Source organism: Elgaria multicarinata, chromosome 6, assembly GCF_023053635.1.
Source record: "Elgaria multicarinata webbii isolate HBS135686 ecotype San Diego chromosome 6, rElgMul1.1.pri, whole genome shotgun sequence".
Lineage (NCBI taxonomy): Eukaryota > Metazoa > Chordata > Lepidosauria > Squamata > Anguidae > Elgaria > Elgaria multicarinata.
Genome location: NC_086176.1, coordinates 64413901 through 64430904, shown reverse-complemented (window position 1 = coordinate 64430904; position 17004 = coordinate 64413901). Strand labels below are relative to the sequence as shown.

The 17004-nt window shown below is 42.4% G+C and overlaps 1 protein-coding gene across 4 annotated transcripts in view; it reads right to left on the bottom strand.

The window, feature by feature from the left end:
• Positions 1-2080: 2080 nt before the first annotated feature.
• The window catches only part of SEMA6A (semaphorin 6A), a 181638-nt gene continuing 166714 nt past the window's right edge, over positions 2081-17004 (bottom strand). For all 4 annotated transcript variants that reach the window (XM_063129502.1, XM_063129504.1, XM_063129505.1 and 1 more), the window contains one exon: positions 2081-6308. In XM_063129502.1, coding sequence (XP_062985572.1) covers positions 5119-6308 — 1190 coding nt within the window. In that variant the 3' untranslated portion in view covers positions 2081-5118. The remainder of the gene's footprint in view (positions 6309-17004) is intronic.

The window sequence follows — 17004 nt, the reverse complement described above, 5'->3', positions numbered from 1 at the left end:
TTTTTTTGGAATACTGAGACTTCTCCAAATGACCTTCTCGTTTCCTTCCAAAACAAAAGACATCATCCCAGTTCTGAAAGGGCCCAGGAACTCTCTGTGATAGCAAATATTTGGCTCTCCTCTTTATCTGTTCCAAAGGAGACAGTGTGTTTGGTAAACACAGAAGATTTCAAAGTCATGCTACTTTTAAAGTATCTAGAGAAAGTAATCTAAAATCCAGATGAACAAGGACACAGAGACTATGAACACCAAGGTTTCTAATTAATTGTGGACAGCGAACCAAGAGTGAATTTGGCCTTAAATATACTGCTTGGATAGAAATGCTTGCATATAGTAGGATTGTGAAATAAAAGTGCTGCATAGTTGACAATGGTAAGTACTCACATAAAAAGCAACCACAATGTGTGTTTAATGTGTGTTTAAGCTACACATCTATGCCAGAGATTCTTACCTTTAGGAGGGCCATATGAGGGTCCCAGTGTCTTTTTCGCCACCAATGCAGATGTTGTTGGCTTCTGTCCATGACCCTGTAAGAATGTGCTTGTGTTTTGATGTCCTTCCCAACCTAGGCATCTGTATCTGGCCTACTGTTTTTCCTTTACTATCTAAACTTTAGATTCGAATGCTAACATCTGGAGAGAGCCAGAGAACAACCTCCACTAAAGATGATACACAAAGGGCGTTGAAGGAAGACAAACCCAGTCCTGCACAAATTTGGAACTCTTCAACTTAATCATAAGAGAAAATAAAACAATGTCAATTTGAGATATTTATGAAAGTGCAGTTCTTTTTGTTTGCAACAGTTAAGGCAACATTAACATCACTTCTGGAGACGGGCCACATTCTGGAACCATAACAATTCCCCCCTCACACATAGTTCTGAATATATGAAACTAGGCATATCATTTGGATTGCTGGGAATGTAAAATAATTGTTTATGAGGCACTGGGAAAACAGAGGCTCTTAGCAGTGTAATCTACTGTACACTTAACCATTACTAAGTTTACAGGCTTTGGTATATGGTGCTCATTAAAGTATGGACCATACTATGGCACCTGCATGTCTGAAATCACTGTTCAATTCCATTTCAGGTGAACAATAAGTAGACTTGGTAGAAACCTCTATAGGCAATTTTACATGTCACAAATCTGGCCAAAGATTATTCCAATGCAGAAGTACTTAATGTGTGTTATATGACGTGAATTTGGAACAAAATGGTGGGTAAAGGATCAAAGTATCCAAATCAAGGTGAACTTAACTAGCTGTTTATTATCTGAATGCTACTTTGTTTATATTTACTTAATTTATGCATAATGAACATTTAGCCAATCTGAATTCATGCGGTATGAAATTTCAGTATGAAAACTTGCATGGGCAGCAAGTGGACATTGACTGGTAAGGGCTGTGGTAGTTTCCAACTCTATCAGTGATTGCCTGGTCTGTGTGCGACATTATGTATTCCCTGTGTTTTGGGGTTCCTATATTTGTTATGGTTCCCAACATGTTTCAAGAATGTCTCTTTCTCAAGGGCATTTCTTTTTAACTTCCAAACAACGCTTAGAACACTAGGTATCTAATTCACAAATGGATCTTCCAAAGCTGAGTTAGAAGCCAGGAGTTGTTTGGACGTTAATAAGAATTTCCTTTGATGAAGAGTCATTCCGAAATGCGTCAGTCAGGAACCACAAACATTGGTGCAACTGTGTTTTTTGTCTTTGTTTTGGCCTTTACATCTATTTTAATCCCTTTTGCTGTTCTTCGGACATTTGTCCAATGATTCCTGTCAACGCTGGCAGAATTGGGCTTAGTCCGCTCTGCTCTTGGTGTGCTGCGTATTTGATTAATGCAGCATTTGCATTGTGCAGATATCCTGACCTGTAAAGCTGCAGGAGTACAAATGTATCCAAATTCTATCCACTTTTCCCCATGCTGGGTAGACCAGGGAGAGTCACCAATGACATGCATTATCTGCACCTACTTTAAAAAAAAGTTTTTAATAAGTCTGCAGTGTATTCCAATTTATGTTCTTTTAGTAGTAACCAAGAAAGAAGAACCAGGAGACAAAATATAAGGTAGAACAGTCTGGTTTTATTACTTTATGTCATCAAGAGACTTTTTTTCTTCCCTTGTCATTTTTTTTCTTTTTCTGTTTTTAAAATCTTTTTTTTTTCTTTTCCTTTTGTTTTTTTTACAACATACATTAAATTGTGAATCGGATGTTAGGGAGTTGTGGCGATGAAGGGAAGTTGGTGACATCACAATATTTTACATCTTTACAACAAATGAGAGTCTTTGTTGTGTCTACCAGTGTATAGCAAGGGTGAAAAGCAAAGGCACACATAGGTCTAAGAACCTCTTCACGCAAAGGGGTGGAAGGTGGTGTGTGTGTGTGTATGTGTGTGTGTGTGTGTGTGTGTTGGGGGAGGGGGGATAAGAAAAGGAAGGATTTGAACACAAAAAACACACACAAGTACAAAATGGGCATCTCAAGGTCAACCCAGTCGTTGGCGTGATGTATATTACAAAGGCAGATCCCTGTACATAGCTGCAGTGATTATTCATTTCTACATTATGACAGAATGCTTTGCTAAGATGTAGCAAGGGGGCACTGTGCCCTTTGGAACTCCAGGGGGCTGAGCTTGGAGGAAAGAAACTGCCTCGCTCCTTTTTGTTTCCTGATGATTCCCCTGCCACCTGCAGCTTAGGAAGAAATTGGAAAAACAACAATACAAAACGAAATCCCTAACAGAAGCATTGCTTTGACTTTAGTATGCATAGTTCACTAATGGTGAACAAACCAGTTCAGGTAAGGAGGTGGAGACAAAAGGAAAGAATATGCAAGCACCCTTGTTACACACACTGGTTTCGATCATCCAGACCTTCTAAATGACCACTTGTGTGCTGCTAACCAACTTGAAGACTTTCCTTTTTTTTTTTTGATAATGCAAAAACAAAATGCCCCACTTCCAAAATCCAGCAAAATAAATCCAAATGAAGTATAAAAATTCTTCTCTTTAAAAAATGCTCCCCACCCCACCCCCACGAAATCCACACTGAAGCAACAACACCCTCCCTCCGAAACATTCTGTCCAGGCAATATAAAACACACACATCTCCCCTTTTTTTTGCTACAGAATGTTGACAGTTATAGTAACAGATTAAAAACCAAATCTATACTTGTGCACAAATGACTGAGACATTGTCAAAACATACATCCCACACGCACTCCGTGCACCCACACGTACCCCCCACCCCAACACATGGGAAACAAATTAAATCAAAGTTAGATTTCCTCCATTTAAAAAAGGGTTATACAGCGTCCTCCTGGGTTTGCCTTACTGTAGCAGTTATTCAGAAACAGCAGGAGCCAGCCTGCTTTATACTCATTTCTATTTCATTTCATGTGCTGTACATGCGCTACACATGTGCGCCTGGGGTCTTTCAGCCAGACAGCTAACTGCACATAGTGCTCATCTCCAGTGAACGCATCACGACTTCTTTGCTGGTTATGAATAAGAATGGATCGCTCTGCTGAAATTATATGAAAATATGCAGGTAGAAGGAAACGCTGCCCACAATACAGTTTCTATACTGCCAGCATAGCCCAAGGGTCGTTTGAGAACCAAAATGGGTACAACTGAGAAATCAAACTGAAACCTTGTGTTATTGTTGCCACCCTGTCTTCTTGTGGGCCAGAGTGGTATTATTACAGTAACCACAACATTCCTCCATGCATCTTCCAGTTCTCCAGGGCGGTAATTGAAGATGGAGATAAATAAATACCTGATTTATTCCGAAGAGCGGGCAAAGTTGTACATACTACAGCTCACAAATATACACAACTGAGGGTGTAAGGCACAAATTTACATGTGGAAGAAGACAGGTTATTCACAGATGTATTCCCACAAAAAAACACCCCCCCAAACCCCCAACCCAACCCGTGCGGTAAGACCATAAGCTATGCATGGCAAAAGCCAGCATATGAATGAGTCCACACTGTGGATTTTTGTTTACCATCTCACATGCAAGGGTGAAATGAGATGGCAGAGAACAAGCTGGTGCCTTCACAGGAAGTATTAGCTACTGACAAAAACCTAAACAAACCCAAAACATGTTCACAGCAATGGGACAGCTTTCGAAGAGCTTCCTCTGCAGGACGTTGTTTTAGGAAGGGGACTTTGGGATGGGGATGGGTGGGAGTTTGCTTCTTTGTTTGCTGCCTGACACAGAGGCTGGAAGGCCAGCCAGCAAAATTAACTCACATTGAAATAAATACTCCCCCCCACCCCATTTTTTGTTTTGTTTTCCAGAAAGAGATCAGAGAGTCCAAACACAAAGTTCAGAATTCCACCTCCAACATATTTAACTCAGTGAATTTATTGGAAAAATAAAAAGAGTTTTTAATTACTCCAGTTAATGGGTTTCATGTTAAATAGGCATAATTTTCAATGAACTTTGTTTTGTTTTGTTTTTCCTTCTGGAGAGAGCTGCTCATATGATGATATGCAGAAGTAATTTCCTTAGGAATTTTTTTAAAAAAAGACAAAAAGGATGAACAATAAATAATAGGAGTTACTTGCGTTAACAGTCACATGTTATTAAAAGAGAAGAGTAGCAGAAACCTATGACAGAGTTGTTGCCCAACATGGCAATCTGCTATAACCAAATGGCTGTAACACTGATGGGCATTTCACAGTACCTGCACATAGTAAATGTCTGCCACAGTTTAGTTAGAGTTAGCTTTATCAATGAATCCTTTTGTTGTTGGAATTTCTTTTCCCCATTCCTTTTGCTTTCAAAGTACTCATTTCCCAGTCCTGGGATTCACTGTGCAGTTGAGAGAGAAATATCACAGTCATTATTCATGTGTGTGCTTTTGGCTCAATGTTTGTGGTTAGTCTGTTGAGTAAAGAACTGTTGCATCGTGGGGGCGGGTCCTACGGTGGCAAACCATGGCTTGCATGGCCCAATTGTTAAACAATATTCCACTTTTCCCAGAGAGCAATACATCCTCAGGTTTAGCAGCTTCCTGGTCACTTGAAACTAGCATTGCGGGTGCCGAACACTGGCTTTAAGGGCGTACTCGGGTCACCTGCTGTCCCCCCCACCCCACGGTGATTATGTACATGCATCATTAGGCTTCATGGATGCTGAAAGTGGGGAAAAGGACGGTTTGGGGGGTACATCTGGCTTTAACGAGGGTGTGCGTTTCAACCCTGATCTTGTCAGCGAGTTGTATGTGGTGAGACTGGGCTGCCTAGATACAGTCACGGTCTGACCCTGAGCAGCATGGACTTGTATAGAGTCCACCCTCTGTGGGGCAGGAGGGGGGTTGTCTCCCCTGCCAAAGCTCTGATTTCTCGAAAGGTGGGAGGAATTAGAAGAATTCGTATTATTTCTTTTGAGAGTTGATGTCTGGTGATTTCTCGTAAGCGAGTTCGTAGGGTAGTTTCTCTTGTAGTCCACATTATAAGCAGAAGAATGCATTTCCAATCGCTTGCCCAGACCGCTCTGAGCGAGAGAGGACCCGGGGGGCCCCAGGGAGGCTTCCCTCTGGGGGACTTTTGGGGGCATGCTATCCAGGTTTTCCACCAGGTTCACCCCATGGTTGGGGCTTTTGCCGCTGAGATGCTCTTTGATGGTTTTGTACTCGAGGGTGGCGTTTTGGTCCTCCATGGCCATCTGTGCCACGTCGCTCATTTTCGGCTGATCAACATACTCATGCTGATAGCCTTGCTGAGAGATGGGCAGGACCACAACGCTTGGGATGTGACTGGGAGAAGCCCTGAGAGGCAGGTCTGTGGGGATCACAGGGGATGCCATAGGGGGGATATCTTTTGTGCAGGCATTGATGAGGTTCTGGTTCCTCTCCCAGTCTCTGCTGCCACGGCTGGGCTTCCTCTTCTGCTGGAGCGTTGGGGTGGACTCTGGTGTTGGGAGAGCAGCCAAGTCCAGGTGATGCTGGTCAGCTTTGATGAGCATCTTGGCTGTGCTGCCGGGGGTGGCAAGTTTGCCGTTGTGCATCAGGGGTGTGAGAATGGCTTCAGGCTTGGGCTCTTTGGACTGAGTGTCCCCAAAGAGGCCGCTGAGCTTGGTGACACTGCTCATGGAGCCCCGGCGGGATTGGGCCAGCTCCTTCTCCTTCCTCTGCACAATGGCCACATCTCTGCGCCGGTGGTCACAGACACAGTAGACAATGATCCCAGAGAAGACAGCCCCCATGACAAAGGCAAGAATGACTGCAATGGCCAGGAGGGTGACAGGCACCAGCTGATCATGCCCTTTGAGATAACTTTCACGAATCACTCCTGCAACAAACATCACAAAGTGGTAAGCAGAAAAGTACAGGTGGGAGGGGAAGGGTCATAATCAGAACAAATCAATATAAAGACATTGACTAAATGTGATCCCTCTGTTCTGTGACCAACTTAAAGTAACTCTTTTTTGATTGCAAACACTTCAAAGGTACTTTGATGTGGCTACAGTGGCCCTGCCCTGCCCAATATGGAGCACTACTCTACTATCCAATAACTGGCCCAGAGATTCAAAAAGTTACTGAGGCATGCCCAATGGGTGGTGTTTTTTTTGGACTTTTTGTCTTCGAACAACAGACCCACTCTCCACTCTTCCCCCCACTCCCCCCCCCACCCCCACCCCACATACCACAATCACAAACTATTTTTGAAAGGTCCCTGTTTTAACAATGGTCTGCCACATGGCATATTTGGTTGCTGTTTAAGAAGTAAGTCAAAAGCACTTGTGCACACAGAGCTATCTACGCATGGAGAGGAACATCTCATCCACTCTTTGACCATACTATTTCAGCACAATCCCTACTTACTGAACAAAGCACAGGCTTTAAGCAGAGGAGGGGACTGAGGTAGAATGGTCTTTCCAATACCTCCTGGCTTTTGATCCAGAAATACACACGCACAAGATTGAGCTGCGCAAGAGCTGCTGCATGCATCTTTGCATCAGTCAAGACTTGTGGTGGGATTCACGCTGAGTCCCCACCATTCTTTTTCAGCGCTGCTCTAGCTAAATATATTGGGTAGGGCTACGTAATGAAGAACCAGAACTGTTAGATCATAAAGGAATACAAATATTTTGCTTAAACATGTTCTAAATCACCACCACATTTTGGAGATTGCTTGAATACAAGTGTATTAAAAGCTGCTATTATTAAATATAAAAATATCCTTACTGCAGCAGAGAGACAATGAGATTGGTTATACTGCATGACAAGGCTTTCAAGAAGATACAGATCATTTATAGAATGAGTGGGAATTGAATTTTAACGTCGTTTGCATGCAAACTATCCCCAAATAATAAAGCAACAGAGATTTATGAAAGCTTATGAAAATCTTAGAAAAACAGGCCTGCAGAATCATTACCTCTATGGGAAAGAATTGCTGTTCTTCTATGGAAAAAATGTATGCATACATGGTATATTTGCATAAAAAGCTGGAACTAAATGATTTTTTAAAGTTGAAATGCTTTCTGAAATCATAAAAACTTGATTTGAAATAAGTTTTCTATGGAAACTATTGTACTTATGTAAGGTTTGCCCCCCTTTCAAACTGTTTTCAGTCATCTCATGGGCATGTATCACCTCATAGTGCACATGGGGGATTGTTTATTTCCAAGGACTTCCATACCAAAACCTCTTTGCATGAGAAAAGCTTATAGCCCAGGAATAAGGGTGGACCTAAAAGTATCTCTTCCTTGACGTGTAAGCTTTCCACATGCAGGGAGATTCTGTCATGAGGGCCCAATCAAACGAGCATGGCTCCATGTGCATAGTGCAGTGGAATAGGCCATATGGCAATATTATCTGTTCTGAGCGAGGGAGAAACAAGTTCTTGCAGAAACTAATGCATCTGCTTGTAATGGCAGAGGTTATAGTTCTATGACTAAGGGACAGTTCAGTTGTTAATGGGAATAGGGATCTTCAACTCATAGTGGGGAGCAAAATCACATTTCAGGATTACACGTATCTCTCACTGTATTAAAAAAACTTATGTAAAACAAGAGTCCACACATACAAATGCAATTCAGATTGCAATTATTTCATTAATCCCCCTTTCCCAAAAGGGAAACTGGAGGGAAAACAAAAATCAGGGGAACAAAGTGTATAATTATATGTGTGGATGCCCAGCTCACGCACGAGAACATAAGAAAAGCATCACACTAAAGGTCCTATCAAGTCCAGTGTCCTATTTTGCACAGTAGCCAATCAGACACCAGTAAGAAGCCCCATTTAAAGCCATCTAAGTGGGTGGACATCACCACATCACGTGCTAACGAATCCCATGGCTCAACTATGCACTGTGTGAAGAAGCACTTCCTTTTGTCTCTTCTGAATTTCCTGCCAATCAACTTCATTGGAAGACACTGTGTTCTAGTGCTATAAGAGGGAGAAAAACCTCTCCTTATCTACTCCCTAACTATACACATAGTTAGGGAGTGGTCACACCATAGACTTATATAAAGATATTCTTTCTGGAGGAGAAGGCTATCAACTGCTACTAGTCGTGATAGCTGTGTGCTACCTCCAGTATCAGAGAAGCTACGCCTATGTATACCACTTGCTGAGGAACATCTCATGTTGTGCTTGTGGGTTTCCCACTGACAGCTGCTTGACCACTGTGTGAACAGAATGCTGGACTAGATGGGCCCTTGGTCTGATCCAGCATGGGTCTTCTTATGTTCTTATGAGATTGGCAGTTTTATTTTCAATCCCTTTCTTAATGATTCCTAATGTGGAAATTGGCTTTTGATTCCTGTTCAGAATCTCAGCTGCTCCATTATATTCTTCTTCCCTTCCAGTTTTCCTTTCCACCAGCAACTATCAATCAGCATTCCATGGCCACTGAGCAGATTCAGTTCTTATTGGGCTGACCCCGAGTTAGGTTTTCCTCCCTGACTTAACGGTGAAGTGCTTCTTGTTCAAAATTCTAGCCACTCCATTCCATTCTCTTCTGTTTTCCTTCCCACTCCCAGTATTCTGTTGCTACTGAACTTAATCAGTCCTCATTGGGCTATCTTGGGCCTTTTCTCCTCTAGCTTGCTGATACTGACCTCATGAGTGACATTTGTTGGGAATATTGCAACCTCATCTGGAAGTTACAGGAAGGGGACAGTGTTGCAATTGGGTAGTTAATGCATGGGAATTTTGAGCATAGCTAGCTTCAGAATCTCTACAGCCTACAGTATAGCTTCTTGCTCCTCCCCTTCTTTCCCCACTCTGCTTTCCTCCATTGCTGAGAGCACATTAATCTCTCTCTCTCTTTCCTGCCTGTGTAATGGAACACAAAATGGACTGAACAAACCCTATGCTGTACCTGCATTTATATGCAAGAATATTGTGAGTGAATATTGTCACTAAAGAAAGATGTGGTCTCCTTTTTAGCCTTTGTATGTATGTGGGACTGGTAAACACTCATTCTGTTTACCTTTTTGTTTTTCTCTGCTAACTGCCTTACTAATAGGAGGCAGCAAGTAACCACACTCAGATGCTGAACATTGCAAATAGAGGGACTATGAACATGCTCAGTTGCAATTTATGCACAGTTCCATAATCACACATGGGAGATCAGCGGGCTCACTAAAGTCTGAACTGCCCCTACAAAAGTTTGTTTAAAGAAGTCATAAGTGTTATCAGTTCCACGGAAATCACTGGTGCGATGCACAACAAGAAGGCCTAACTAGAGTTTTTTAAGCTATGATAGATCTTTTCATTGCTAAGATAAGTATAATTTCTCCAGCTTCGTAGTTTTTAAAATGCCACAAGACATACTACGATGTATGTGACTGTTCCCACGGTGAAGTTATTAACACACATCTGTAGGAAAGAGACTCAAGAGAGACTGTGGGCCTTACAAAAGGGCTCTGTGTTTTTCTTTTTATCACACGAAGTCTGAGAGACCAAAATAGTCTCAACATGTTACAAGCCTGAGTTTGTCTTGTCTGTAATCGCAGAGAAAGAGAGAGAGAGAGAGATGGCAAAACACCAAAGGAAGCCTTAGTGTCTGAGCTCTATAAAAATAGATTCTGGAGTAAGTCAGACGGGGAAGGAGAGTCTGGAACTCCAGTGGAATCCTTGCTACGGTTCATTCATTGGTGAATGAAAACAAAAAGGCCTGTCTTTGTGGCATTACTACATCCCTCCAACACTTCACAAATGAAAATAGAGACATTCTTGTAGACCTTATAATCACCCCTCATCTTGCATCAAGGATCACAGCCTGAGGTCCTCTCCTTCCCTGCCATGAGATACAGCTGAAGACTCTACATGGCGCTGCTATGCGTGGTATTAATTTACTCCACAACAGCCTGTCCAAAGCAGACATTCTGAATCATGAGAGTGTTAGTAAACTTAACATTAAGAGCTTTCCCCTTTAAAGCATTTCGAATGCTTTACAGGCTACTTGCAATGTACAACCAGATCCATGTACAATGAATCTGGTTGTACATGTTGTGCGATAGCTGCAATTCAAAACCCATTCAGCCACATTTTCTTTCTGGATAGACAAGCTTCCCTTCCACCACTGCCATCTATGTAGGCTCATTTTCAAAAGTTTTAAAAAGACACCTCCGATATCACTCCTTCTAACAGGAAACTGAGGTGAATACTGAAAGAAATGGGGCCACTGAGAAACAAGAGGGACATACCCTATTTCTTCGATTCTAAGACGCACTTTCCCCCCCATATAAACATCTCTAAAAATGGGGTGCGTCTTAGAATCGTGGGTGTGTCTTAGGTTTTTTTTTCCTATTGGTGGTACTGAAATTAGTGTGCGTCTTACAATCGATGGCATCTTACAATCGAAGAAATACGGTATCAAAGTTTGCAGGAGAACAGCTTTTTTTTTTTTTAATCAACAACAACAGAGAATGTCATGGGACAAAAAACAAATCCAAACAGCACAATAAGGACTGAGAATGCTCAGTAGCCACGGAATATTGGGTGACAGCTGAGCTTACAGGAGTGTTCCCAAGCCTGGTGCCCCCCAGATGTTTTCACTCCCACCAGCCCTACATAGCAGGATTGTAGTCCAAAATATCCCGAGGGCACCAGGTTGGGGAAGGTTGGCTTATAGCATCCTGTGCTATGTTTTGTTATAGTTTCCCCTGGTCTCCACAAAAGACAAACCAGAGATAGTGATTTTCCAGAGTAAAAGAAAATAGAGGTTGTCCCTATGTAATAGGAATAGTTGAAATGCAAGTAACTCGGTTGACTTTCTTAGGACCACTGTGGACAGCACTAACATTAGTCCTCTATGTTCTAGTCCAGAAATAATGCATGTTTTGTTACATGTAGTACAAAGTTTCATACCTTCATACAAAAGGTGCTGCCAAAAGTTGACTTTTTTTTTTTTTAAAGAGAAGGCATCATTCACTAAAAGTGAACTTTTTAATTGTCTTCAGAGAGCTGCAGGAATCCAGTGGCCACAGTGAATGGGAAATTGGGAGCGCAATGCGGTTTTCACAGTGGGAATCTGTCATCTTCTTCTTGTTTTCTAATATAATGTGGACCAGATGGCAATGCAATAACCTCCCTCTCTCCACAAATGCTGGCATACATACATGGAAATGGGAGCAAGGCTTGGTAAATGAAATACGATGTGATTTTTGGAAGGGATGAGGAGGAAACTGCTAATTGGGGTATAAAGTTTCAATGCCTAAATGTGCTGCAGTGAGGAGGCAGGCCGTGAGCTGTAAACTCAGCGAGCGTGGCAGCTATTTTGAGCTTCACATATTGAAATTATGCCCGCTGTGGCTGAGTGGGAAGCATCCCACATCCACTTCCACCATCTCCAGAAGCAGCAGAACGTAACTCAGGATGCCTGGGTCTTGCACTTGGGTAGCTTTAATCTAGTTTTATCCTTCCTATTTGTTTCTAATGGGTAAAGCTTCAAGTTTATATTCACTAAGGCCTGGTGAAAGGAGTTTTACTGGTGAGAGGACTTCTACTATGTTATAGGCTTACTGCTAACTTTCATCCCTTGCACAAATAAAATTGTATTTCAGTGAAGTGTAACTTCATTTCTGAGACTCGGTGAATGCCTCTTTCAGGGATTTAGCTGAATTCATGAGAGCTAAAAGTGTGCCGAAGGATGTAGTTGCACACTTTGAGTCTGACCAAAACATCTGACCTCCTTGCCCCCACCATTCCTGGGGCATGGCTAGACAAGGGGGGTGGAGGGGGATGATCTTGAGATTTTATGATCGTGAGATCGTCCCCCAGAAGGACGAGGATGTCGTGCCCACCATTTTGGATTTTTTTAAACTCAAGATGAGTGCTTGAGCACTCCATTGCAAAAGTATTTTTTCTTAAAAAGCACACACACCTCCTGCTCATCCCACCCCCACCTCCTGATGGGTATGGAGCTCCTGAAAAGCTCCGTGCCCCGGCTCCTTGCGGTTACTTGTGAGGAGCTGGGACAAAACCGCGATGGCAGGCCACACGTCCCACGGTCTTGGGATCATCACGAGACTGCGGGGGAAAAAAAACATAATTAAAGGGTAGGGTGATATCCCAGGGCAAGGGAGGGATTGTCCCTCCCTGCTCCCGGATGCCCTGTGCATCATGTGGAAGCACAGGGACGATCCCAGCATGATCCCCAGGATATCGCCCTGTCTAGACATGCCCCTGATCTCCTCGAGTTCTATTTCTGTTTGATTGAGCATGTTTGTTTTGTCAGAGTCCCTAATTACAGAGACTTCTACTCGCATCCAAGCAGATGTGAGTGGAATTCTCTTTCAGGGGGTGAAGCTCTGCACACATGGGGATGCTGAGGGCGGAACGAGCGTTTACTCTTTGTCTCTTTACACAAGTTCAGATGAATGCCTGAACCAGACTAGTATTTCCACAGATATAAGCACTGTGGGCATCATCAGATGAGCGCTTTATTGAAAGCTCATTGCTGGGCACTCATGGATTTTTCCGGGTTCCTCTCACAACGCTGTCTGCGTCACGTGTGTCTCCCGCAAAAAAGCACCCCGTTAAGTCTGGCTTATTTTTTGAGATGGAACTTGCCGCTACCTCCTGCTGTCTGCAGAAGAAGCAGTGTAATCAAAATGGCCCACTGAATGGGCCACGTGCATGTTGTTTACTTGCGCTTTTGAAAGAGGAAGTAATGAGGGACAAACTTGAGGGGTGAGAAGTGACAGTAAGGAAACACGATTTCCCCCTGTGTGATGACACTCTGTGTCTCTACCACCATGTGTCCTCATAATTATTTGGGGTCAGAGAAGTGGCATATGTGGTGTAGTGGTTAGAGTGTCATGCTGGGACTTGGGAGATCCAGGTTCTAGGCCTCACTTGGCCATGAAGCTCACTGCATGACTTTGGGCTAATCACTGACTCTTAGCCTAAGCTACCATACAGGGTTATTGTGAGAATAGAATGGAGGAGGAGGAGGATTGTGTAAGCCACCTTGGGAATCTTGGAGGAAAAAAGTGGGATAGAAATATAATAATAACATGCAATAAATATAAATTCTGGATTCCCTGCCCTTGACCATAACCCAAGGACTTTCTAAAGATGTTAATTTAAAACAGATTTGAGTCTTATGGGAAGAGGGAAAGTGGAGCTGGGCATTTGAAAAAAATTCCATTGCTCTGTAATGGAAGTTAAAAGCAAGAAATGATTAAATGAAAAAAAAAAGCCTATATGAACCTCCACACATATTCAGGGAACGTGAATATGTTAGAATATCTAACATATTCTTTGCAGAGTCACACTTGAGGATGCTTTGCTTCTTAAAATGCAAATGCCTTTTCAACTCTTAATCCTGTGCTGTAGTTCTGTTAAAGCTTTATACACATTATAGGACCTTTCTGCTACGCCTGGGATGAGCTAAAATACAGCCAGCTGTTTACTTTGGGAGAGCTCAAAGCAGCTGGGATTCATTAGATTTAGATATATGAATATGCCTTATTGCAGGGTTCCAGGCTAATTGGAGTGCATCTCTCATCTTCATGGGTCCCATTTCAATGCATGTTATTTCTCCAATGGCACAAAACAAATGGGATGCCCTTACTGGCTCTTCTGTGTAAATGTAATAAATGCTATTGAACCGCCCAGAGAGCTTGTGAACCGCCCAGAGAGCTTCGGCTATTGGGCGGTATAAAAATGTAATAAATAAATAAATAAATAAATAAATATATTGTGAATTCTGTTTTCTGCACAAAGTTAAGAAAAGAAAACCCAAATTCCTTAGTCCTGCTTTGCTCCACTTCTGTCCTGACTATGACCCATCGGTTCAGGGGAGAAATGTCACACTAGCTGAATGTCAGCAAGAGCTGCTTGGCTTTGCTCTCTAAGCATCTCAAGCCAACAAACTTGAATAGGAAGAAACGGAGTTTTTTCTCTTTTTTTGTTTGTTAATTTGTTGATTCAATTCCAAAAGCCCTTTAAGAAAAAAAATCATTGCAATTCCAAAAGCCCTTTAAGAAAAAAAATCATTCCCTCTACTTCCAGTGTTCAGGCCGTGAGTACAGTTGCTTAAGAGAGCTTTGGCTATTGGGCGGTATAGAAATGTAATAAATCAAAAAAATTCAAAAAGGCACCACCTACATACAAGGGAGGCGGTATTAGTAGGTTGGAACGGGAAGCAGGAGCAGTTCGCACTACAAATTTTGTTGTGGATCACACTTATTTTGTTTTACTAAATACTATTATGAATAAATATTTGATAGTTTCCTCTTAGTGCATGCCCCAGCATGAAAAAGAGGGGAGGAAGGTGTTAACTTGCTGTAGAGTGGATGTCTTGTGTGTTGACATGAACAGGAAATAGCAGAGAAATATAAATCTCCTTGATTCACAAGGACAATGTCTATTCATGTCTGCTTCTACTCCCTGCTCACCAGGTAACACATAGGAGTATGAATCCACATGGGCTCATGACTGTGTTAGAACAGAGAGGGAGAGTGCAATAAATAAACATCTTTAAACTATCTTTATCTACCGTCCTACATCACACTAAGCCAAGCAAAATGAGAACAGGTTGAAGTAATTACCCAGTTCTTGATTAAATATCTCAGGTAGTTAATTAATAAGCACGTGCCCTATACAGCCTATCCTTTAAGATTCTTGGAAATGTGCTAATAAGCTGTCCAAAAAAAAAAAAAGCTTGAAAAGCAAACCTTGTCTCTTGGAATTAGTCCTTTCAGTTTTAAAACGTGTGATTTATCGGAGTTAATGATGAAAGATTGATGCAGTCTAATGGTGGAAAATCAAATACACAAAACGTGCTACTGAGAGTATTTATGGTGCATTTGGAGACAGATAGCAAACAGGGTTGCTGAGAGGTTGACTTGCTTCTAAGGCAGTATTATGATAAAGAGGCATAAATGTATCTTTGAGAGAGAATCAGGAGCCTAAAGTAAATCCAAGGGAGACTCTGTGTGTGTGTTTGTGTGAGGGGGAAGGATTATAGAGCTTGCACTGAAAGGACACTATGCTTTCCATTTCTTGCTCTCCTAAAACAATCCATGACCTTGAATACATTCAGTGAATCCAAAATAATTTAAACTGGAGGAGCAGTGCACCTGCACTATGGAATCTACTTTTCTCTCCCATGTCTTCTTGACCTAAGCATTTACCCGGAGATAATAAGCCTTGTAAATATCTGCCTTGTTTATGGGATCAAAGACAAATGCAAAGAAAAGAGCTTCTGAATCTAGCTAGGTTCACCAATCTGCCTCTGGTTTTACCCCAGTTTAGTGACAGAGTGCATGCTTTGCACACACCAGGATGTTGGTTCAGTCTGTTCATCTTCAGGTAGCCCTGGGAAGGTCCCCTCTGAAATCCTGGAGACCCACGGCCAGTCAGAGGAGAGAACGCTGAGCTAGGTAGACCAAGGATCTGACTCAGAGGAAGGCAGTTTTCTGTATCCCTGAATAAAGGTATTATCCAATAGTGTCCCTGCACTACCGCTAATGACGATGCACTAGTGTAAACCAACGCTTATGCAACATAACTAGTACAATGGGGAAAAGTGCCAGTTAGCTGTCGAAATTCATCTCTGTCATCAAATGTTGGCAGCAAATCCCCACTTTCCCCACATTGCACTACTTACATTGGTTTACACTGGTGCAACGTCATTAGTGCTAGTGCTGGGACGCCATTGGATACTACCCTGAGTAACTCTATAAACAAGAACTCCTTCATTATCCTGTGTACCCTGTATATAATTGAGAAAATGTGCAAGGAAATATTGCTGAAACAATATTAGGCTACAGTTCTATGCATCTAGATTCTAGAGGCCCCACTGGACACAGTGGAGCACTGGACTCGTCCCCTATATTTAAGAATAGTTGATTTAAGACAAGTTTTCCACTCATGCTCTCTATAAAATCAACAGTGCAATCCTATACACGCTTATTCAGAAGTAAATGGCACTAAGGCCAGATCTACCCCAAGCAAGACATGACACTTTGAAAACGGTTTGAAAACTGCATCTGGAGTGTGTCTTGGGCCCCAGCAGTTGTCACTACTGTTACAAACCATTTTAAAGCAGTAGTATAGGTCCTGCCTGAGTCCAGTGGAGCTCACTCCCACGTAAGAGTGGGGGACACGGCTAATCAATTTTTACATGACAGTGCAAAAATACAATTTCAGTAAGCTAAAAATACTGCCTTATTTGTGGAGCACGATTTGAAAAGAAATGTTTACTTATAGCATGGGTTGGATCCGGGAGCTGCTTTCCATGGGCAGAAGGGCTCGGCTCACCCATTCAACAGGGTCTCCTGGCTGCCTGTGTATCATATCATGGGGCTGGAGGGGCTTGCCTTTGGCAAGAGGGGGCGGGGAAGTCCAGCCAGACCAGGCTGAAAATCTGGGTCCAAGGCCTAAATCCAGATCCAAACCCACGATTTTTTAAAATCATTTATTAATTTTAAATGCAGTATTCAAATCCATTAATGAGTTAGTTTATGCAACTGGCTGTAGAGACACCTGTTCCCTTTACTGGTTCTCATATTGCAGCTCAGAGT